Here is an 8,888-nt window from a genome sequence, read left to right as displayed (position 1 = left end):
CTTGTGATGTGACTTTCATATTTGATAAAATAAACATGCAGAACTTGTAGGCTGTCTCTTAATGCTTTTTTCCCTGTCTTGCACTGAGCTGAAATTATTTCAAGTATAATTAGTTAGAACAGACACTAATGCATTTCAATTTGCACTTTGCAAACAGGTTAGTTTGTCTTCAGAAATGTAATAGTGGAAATTTATACAGCACCCATGGTTAGAGACAAATAAGATTAATGACTGTTGGGGTTTCAATGGGCCAGTGTAAAAGAAGTCTAAGTAGCACCCCAATCTTCATACCATGCTATTAATTTGAATTGCTAAAACTCAGTGAGCTCCTTATGAAATAGCTGACATGAAATAAGCTGACATGTAAAGATTTGCAGTATGTAAAGAACTGCGAAGAGAAGAAACACAATGCACAAAAAACAAGTGATGAAAGTTTAAAAAAAACCTGAGTAACACAACAAAAAGGTATAAAAATTTGTATTTATATAATGACGAGATAATGATACAACACAATACTCCGTGTGCTACGGAACGTAGCAAGCGCCATGTACGTGTGTACAAATGAATCTGTATAGTACAGTCAAATGCATCTCACAGACTATGAACCATTCCTTTGGCTCTGGGACCCAGAGGCTCTGGCACAGAACCCCCCCACTAACACCTTTAGGTAACAATTGTACCACTAAGCAGCAGAAGGCTCTCAGTCAGTGCTTCACCTGCACCAAAATTTCATCTTAAACATCCCTCCTGCACAGACCCTTCCAATGCCATAAATCCTGTGGAACCACAGTTTATGCCTCTCAGTTTATGCAAAATGAAAGAAAGGAATTGTGAACTTGGGGCACCTTCACTCTGCTTTGCCAAGAGTCAAGCCTCTGGCTGACCATGCCTCCCCAGGAATCCTTTCCTGGGCTTATTTACAATACTTCAGGCAGAGAGAACAGCCAAGGTGACCAAATGGTCTTTTCTGTTTCATATACCCCCTGAATTTTAATTCTGGGTAGCTACAGAACACACTTGGATGTTTTCTTTACAGCTACCAATTAACAACAGTGCATTTAGACAGTCACTTAAGCAAATTGGTTCATTTCATTGCTGGCAAAATTAATTTCTGATGTGTTTGCCCCGTTAGTATTTGCAGGGAGTACAGCTCTTCCTTAAAGGGTTCCTAAAGGGTCTCAATTATTCTTCCATCAATTTTGGAAAGTGTAAGTTAATGGATTAAATATCAGCACTGTTACTGGCTCATACCACACACAACCGATGGCCTCTACCATTTAAAAACAAATTTAACAGATTTATGAAAGAGTAATTTGTTTTGAAGACATTCCTTTATCAGCAGCATCATAAAATTAAATGTATAAAATTAATATTACTTAATTAAAAGCTGTGATGATGTGGTTCTTTTCAAAAATGTGTTTCTTTCCACATGGCTGATCCACAAGGATGAAAAATTTCACCACTAATTACCAGTCTGCCAAAAAGTTATAAAAATGGTGAAATAATCACTTGTTCAGGAGGAGAGATTGCTGTAAGTACCTCCAGGAAAAGCAGAAGTACCCACCCAGAGCAGGTTTGCAGGCAGAGCCCACACTTGTAACTTCACCTCTTTCTGTTGCCCTATTCTCCTCTTTTGGTATTTTAAGTTCACCCACTGAAATGGGTTATGCAAAGTGCACAGTCAGGTGCTCAGAAAACCGGTATTTGTCACTGTAACTTATTTGTAGATCAACAAGTAACTTTTTTTCTACGTCTATAATTATATGCATGTGGTATAGTTGAACCTATACTCATCCATGTCAAAAATATAACACCACTGAAGTCAGTCTTAATTCTGTAAGTTAGAACAAGTTAGATGTGTTAGATTTTATGTCGTTTTTTTCAACTCCAAATCTTATACTAAGAAATTAGGATTGAAACTCATCTATAAACAGCACATGGAAAACTGTCATCCTCATGGATTTTTGGGAGGCTTTTTTATTTCTGTTTTAACCTGCTAAAACTCACTCTGAACCAAGTTTGTTCTTTGCAGAAGACAATACAGGGTCCAGTCTCTGGTTAATAATGTGTTGCAGATCTTCTACTGCCAAACCTGCTCTATTCAGAAGATAAATAAATCAGCTGCAATGGGCCTGGCACGGTACAAGCTGGGCAGAGAGAGGATGGATGCGAAGGAGGATTCATCCTCTGAATTGCAGCAGAGAATATGCAGAAAGAACTAACAATTTTAGGCTGTTTTTTTTGTGCCTCCCTGTGGTGATGCCAGAGTGCAGGCAGGGCGCTGGGGAAGCACTAATCCAGGAGCAGTGCAGAGGCGTGCATCCTCTGACACCTGCGTGCTGCAAGGGAAAGCCCTTCCCTTCTTCTCCCCCAGGAAACGGGCCAAACCTCTGCGTCTCCAGAAAAAGAACTTTGCGATGACTTCATCTCTCCAGAGCCCCTTCCACAGAGAAAACGACCTAGCAGCCCTGTAATCTTGTCCCTACTCCTTTTCCAGTGGGGTAACTGCAGAGGAAATGGATGAACTGAGCAGCAGCACCTCCTCGCCTGCTAAAAGCGCGTCACGACAACACGACAGAGCTGCCAAGGTGGGGGCAGGATTTCATCTTGCAGCAAAGTTTGCTTTTTGCAGCCCCACTGTGGGCACAGGTACACTTGTGCACACGCACGGGGCACACACACAAGTGCCCAGCTGAGAAAAAATAATAAAAATAACGCTGCATCCCAGGTGCTGTGGCCACAAGCAGTGCTGCACTGGCTGCTCAGCAGCAGAACCTAAAGAATGTCAGAGCCCCGACTGTCCCCACTGACTGCAGCTCTGCTGGGGGGACAGGCCAGCCCAAACCTGACCCTAGGATCTGCTGTGCCCCTGCCTCTAACGGGGCTGCTGCTGTCCGGGGGCTGTGCCTGAAAATTCCACCTTAAATTGGGCTGTGCTCGAGGGAGAATGACACAGGCAGTATGGTGTCATTTTTCTTTACCAGCGTTAATAGCTCCCAGCTGTAACAACTGAAAAAGTAAAAACAAATAAACCCTTTTTATTTCCACTCAAGATTATTCGAGTAATTTTTATTGAAAATATAAGATCTACAAAGCCATGGATACCCAGCGTGGAAGAACTCATTAAGTTAGCACATTCATCTTTAAAAGGAAAATTTCAGGTTGACCTAAGGTACAATAATGTTCAATTTAAAGTCTCGTTTTTCCTTCTGTAAGTTTCAAATCTCTTTTCATTAGGAGGTTCTGTGCAAGAGCTGCTTGTCATGAAAGGAAACACTTTACAATCCATGAATGTGTTCATTATATAATAAATGAACAGCAACAATATACTAGCCTCTTTTTTTTTTTTTTCCTGTTAACAGTCGTGTGTTAAAGTAAACTCTTATTTTTTTTTTCCATGATTTGGAAATTAGTTACATATGCACCAAAGGAGCTAGTAATTTCTGCTGTTTGTCAGCTACACACAATGAGTATATTGCTGTGTGCTTTCCCCAACAATGAGGATTTTAGTAATATGCAAGGTGTATAGAATGTAATACCAAAACCTGCATCACAGAAAAGGTTAATTGTTTTCTTATTCAGCTGCCAGAGTTGATAACCTTAGGCCCCTCCCCAGAGCCAAAGTAGGGGTGGCCATCCATTAGGTTATGTAAATTAAATGTATACGTTCCTTGTTGGCAAGTTCCAAGCAGTAAGCGAGAGTGCAAACAAGGATCTGTAAGCTGCCACAAAATGTATTCATATTTCTACTCCGTGTTGTAAGAGCCAAAGGGAGGACACGTATGTCAGATGTTGAAAGAACAACTGAACCTTTGCTTTTGATCATTATGGTCAGTCTGTCATGAGGTCTTGTATCTGAATGCTAAAAATGGCACCACACTTGGACATCCCATAGCCTTACACAGTACATTTGTGTTTCCCAAGCCACTGAGCGCTGGTCTCACAGAGACCCTGACTTTATAAGCTAACAAAAAATAGATTTGGGTGCTGAAGAATCCAAGGGAGGGCTCATACAAAGACAATTAACCCTCGCACCAAAACCTAATTTCATGAATTTACTTAAAGCCACACTGAATCTGTTGTGAGAGGGTGAAGATATAAATACACCTCTCTGCTTCATCCGTAAGAAGGTGGACAACTGACCATTTGAACAGAGGGTCTTGAAACAAAGCTTAGTTGTCCTTTAAACAATGAGAAGGAGAGGCATACATAAATGGTCACCAAGGCACAATATGACAAAGGTGAAGAGTCCCTGAGACTCTGGTCTGGGTCTGTACCATTCCCCTCCTTATACAAGTAAATGAGAACATTTAGGAAAATATAATACAAAATCTCTTACAGGAAATATAGACTACACTTGCTAAAATCACTTCCCTAAAAGTGTTTATAGCTTTTTTCTTTTTTTTTTTTTCAATTTTTTTCCTTTTTTTTCTTCTTTTTTTTCATTTTTTTAAAAGACCTTCTTTAAACAGATAATGCAAAGACTGGTCCATTTTTTTCTTACCCGGCAAGCCAAGCTCTAATGACTTCACTAAGCAGAAGTTGTATTAAAATACATCTTCATAGTATTGCTACAATTTGGGTAAATATGTTCTGAACAGCTTGATGAGTACTAAATAAACTTTGCTGTTTTACAGCATACATTTTAATTTTTTTGCACTTTTTTAAGAATAGAAAATGCAATTATAGTGTGCAAAAGAAAAAAAATTAATTATCTTCTAGCTGAATACTGTAATTTTAAGCCATGCCTTCCATAAGAATGTATTGACATGTGTAAATAGAAGAGAAGAAAAAAATACAAGCAAACAGAGATTTCATTTCCTTGCAAGGAAAGATTAACTATCACAAACTGGATCACTTGAGTTCTGTATTCTTCAGAGAAAGAAATGAAAACAACAACCCATAAAACCACTGAAATGCTTCAAATGTCATCCATTCCACAGTAACAGGTTAAAACTGCCATGTTGCTTTCTACTGCTCCCGTTAACATGGATAGAATGATTTGCTGCTGGTTGGATATTGAATACAAAAAGCAAAAGAAAGTTGAGATCATCCCACATGAAGTCATTATTAGAGCTGGCTTTTCCCCCATTTTGAAGTACAGTAGTGACTTGTAAATATGACCTTTTCTAAAGATCATTTGAGATTTGAAGATTTATCTGCCTGCTTCACCCAAACAACAACTGCTGAAAGAATTTACTCTATGGAGCCCACTATACAGCATTCAAAATGTTTTGGGTTTGGGGTTTTTTTCATGAAAAAATACCACAAAAAGTAGTTTTAGGTTTTTGTATCTCTGAATCACTAACACATTGTAGATTTCATTTATTCTTCCATGTTTGAAAATGGTTTCTGCAAAATCAAAATAAACTGTCAAACTCCCTTACGCCATGCTTCCAACAGTTTGAATTTAATACTTCTTGAATGGAACGACATAATTTATTTCCTTTAATTTGCAGGATGGCTACATCAAGCTAGCTTTAAGTCACAACTGTACCTAACCACAGTTCTCTGCAGCAAACCCATGATTTACAATATCTAATATTGTGGTTACAGTGCAGGGAACCGTGGGTAAGAAACCTCCATGTCAGAGTATTGTGGTTGGGGTTTCCCGGAAGAGTGGCAGTTGACACCTCTGGAATATTCATATATAAGTGCTTCAGTCAGATGGTCCTGAGTTGAGCGGGTAACTCAGGCACTATGAGAGCCTGGCATTCAGTCTGCGGGAATGTGTGTAACCTCCGTCACTCGAACCGCTCTGCAAACTGTAGTGGTCTTCAGCATCACTGGCACTTCCAATACTGTCCATTTCACCTGGAGTAAACTCCATTCCTTCAATGTCTACTTCTAAAGAAAACATAAGAAGGCACATTTTCAGAAAGTTGTAGCGACTGGTCATGGGCCAGGGTCAATCAACACCTGAATCACACTTCAGTTGCAATAATTATAAAAAAAATAAGAACCGGCACAGTAATTCCTGAGGAAAGGATCATCTTGTCCACCTGAGAATTAAAATCCCTTCTGTCCTCAGCCACATAAATATACTGCATGACATCAATACCTGTGGCATTCACATTCTCTGAACAGAGAGAGACATAATTGTCTCTCTCAGGTTTTTTCCTGGAGAAGCACAGAGGGAAAACAATTTTTATCTCTGCTTGCCGCTCCTAGTGTTTTGCACATGTAGAGTGTGTTAAGAAAATTGTTTACCTAAAGAAATTTAGTAATTAGATTCTGGTAGAAATTGTTTAGGTTAATGAGCCTATCAGGTCCAAGCTGTGTGGACTGTCAGTCTGCAGACAGACATAAGCTTTTCAATTAGTAGTAAGTATAATAGTATAGTATAGCATAGTATAGCATAGTATAGCATAGTATAGTATCTCTCTTTAGTATAACTGTAATGTAATATAGTATAGTTTCAATAAACAATTGTTCAACCTTCTAAATCAATAGAATCAGATACCAATCATTCCTGTGATGGGGGCACCCTGAAACTTTGATAAATACCAGATGTTTTCCCAGAACTGTTCCAACCTGCACACAGACACTGATTTAGAAAAAAGCTGGCCCTCAGAGGCGGTTGTACTGCAGAACTGTCCATGGTAATTCCAGCCATGCAGGTGTTGGCTGCCCATGTTGTGACCACCTGTCCCCAGGTTACTGCCCCAAGGCCAACCACTCAACCCCCCTGGGCCCAGAAACAGCCAGCCTGGGCAACTGTTCTGCCAGAAGAATGTCCAAATGGGAAAATAAGAAATGGCAACAGCCAGCTTGACAAGCTGTCTTAAATGAGAACCAAATGCAGAGAACCCTTGGTGATCATTGCACAGAAAATGTTTTAAAATTTCACAATAAATTATGTGGAAATAATTTTTTTCACACAAATTAATTAGGCTAAGTACGATTTTTTTTTTCATGGGAAAATATTATGCCAGCTTTACCAATAATTACACTAAAAATTCAAAATATTAAATGGTAATTGTTAAAAAAATTGGCGAAAACACATGCAGGATAAATAGCTTTAAAAATACACACAGTATTAACAGCTTCAAAAGTGATTAGGAAAAAAAACCTTTTTCAAAGATTGTGAAAAAGATGCCTTAATTTTTTACTTTTCAAACTGCATTATGGAATAATTTTGTCTGGGTTTTGTTGAAAGCTTGATTTTAGTTCTAAATGACATTTCCTTGTTTCCCTACTTCCCTTTTCCCCCGTGCTGCTGCAGGCCCTGTGGGAAGGCCTGGCTGAGTTACCTTGTTCAGAGTCAGTGGATATTGTTGATCCCATGCTGTCAGTGCGGATTCGCTCCATGCCCTGCACGGAGAGCTGCTCCAGCCTGCGCTTGAGGTAGCGGTGCTCCCGCTGTAATTGTTCTTTAATATTTAGAGCTTTTCGGTCCTGTTCTTCCAATTTCTTAAAGGGAGAGAAACACAGTGAGCTGGCAGTTTGTACCCATGTCAAAGCATAAGTGACTTAAGGTCTTCTCGTAAACAGTAATTTGAAAGCAATTTAAGTATTTTAATTAATCAATATAAAGTTAGAGTTAAATCTAAAATTTCGATTTTTTAGTTAGCATTCTGTAGAGGTCAGTACAATTTTAGCAGGCTGAATTTGTTTCACAGTAAGATAAATGGTTACAGGGGAAAAATAATAATAATTAAAAAAAAATCCCTCAGAGACTCTCTTGCCACTAGCAGACGTTTCCTGGCTAAGACCAAATTATTGTTGCCTTGGTTGTGGGGAGTATTTAAATCATTTTATCAGGCGAAACCAGCATCATCTTTGATAACTCGAGCACAGCTCAGGTTTCAGTGAGAACATAATGCATCTTTAGATGAGTCTCTTATTCCACCTATCACCATAAAGAAACCATCGTGAGCCTCTGAATGTTCTCCCTCCTACCGTAGGCTATGGAAAATTTTAGCATTTAAAGTGCTTCATTAACAATAAGCAGCATTAATTATATATAGAAGGAGGAATTTACTAACAACTCTCTTTATTCTTGCTTTTTTTTTTCCTTGAACTTCTCCAGAGCGAGTATGATAATTCTGTGATATTATCTACAAAGTCGATGGTATTAATTCAGAATTTCTCGGCAAACAGCCTGTGAAAGGATCCTTCACATATCTACCTAAAATCTCCCCTCTGACAGAATAAAAGCAGGTATTAATTTTGCAAATAAAAAGAATGCTTCACACCCGATAAAATGTGCTGCACTGTTGGTCCAAATACAGTAACAGGAATAAAGTATCTTTTTGTATTTGAACTGAGCCCTTCTCCAAATCACTGCTAGCCATTAAAAAAAACTGACTGCATAATTAGGGAAAAATTTGTAAGAGTATGATGGGATTAAAAGCATGAAGGATACACAAATCAAAACACCTTTTATAATTAAAAAAATTATCTATCTGATGCAGTAAATTACAGGTTGTAGCAGTAAAAGCACTCATAAGAGTGAGCAGATTTCTCTGTGAGCTGTGTTTACAGGATCACTGAGATTTAGGAGATGTGCAGGGAGTGAATACAGCTGCTGAAGTCTCCTCCCTGCCATCTGAATGAACCTAGCCTTGGTTTTCTGAGGAGAGCAGGCTGGGACAGTGCACAGCAAAACACAAGCAAAACCCTTTCAGAGATCTTGCTGTTCCCATGCAAGCCTGAAATAGAAGTGTTTGAAAATAATTGACACCCTTGAATGGGGCAGTTTCCTGGCTCAATGAAATCTACCTTCTTCCACCACATTTTAAGCCCTCTCCCAGGCAATACACTCTGCAGATAATCATCAGAGGTGGATACACAATGTTATAATAGGAAAAGGGGTTGGTACATCCATGTACACAACAAACCAAATGTGCCCAATTGATCAGACTTCCTTTTCCTGTATTTTCCTG

The 8,888-nt window shown here is 39.0% G+C and overlaps 1 protein-coding gene across 3 annotated transcripts in view; it reads right to left on the bottom strand.

The window, feature by feature from the left end:
• Nucleotides 1–461: 461 nt before the first annotated feature.
• MXD4 (MAX dimerization protein 4) overlaps nt 462–8,888 on the bottom strand; it is a 42,403-nt gene continuing 33,976 nt past the window's right edge. For all 3 annotated transcript variants that reach the window (XM_066548715.1, XM_066548717.1, XM_066548716.1), the window contains exons 5-6: nt 7,254–7,413; nt 462–5,847 (exon numbers count right to left, since the gene is read on the bottom strand). In XM_066548715.1, coding sequence (XP_066404812.1) covers nt 5,699–5,847; nt 7,254–7,413 — 309 coding nt within the window. In that variant the 3' untranslated portion in view covers nt 462–5,698. The remainder of the gene's footprint in view (nt 5,848–7,253; nt 7,414–8,888) is intronic.

The sequence above is a fragment of the Molothrus aeneus genome, chromosome 4 (assembly GCF_037042795.1).
Source record: "Molothrus aeneus isolate 106 chromosome 4, BPBGC_Maene_1.0, whole genome shotgun sequence".
In the NCBI taxonomy this organism is placed as follows: domain Eukaryota; kingdom Metazoa; phylum Chordata; class Aves; order Passeriformes; family Icteridae; genus Molothrus; species Molothrus aeneus.
Note: the sequence above shows the minus strand (reverse complement) of the source record. Positions and strands in the feature narration are given on the sequence as shown.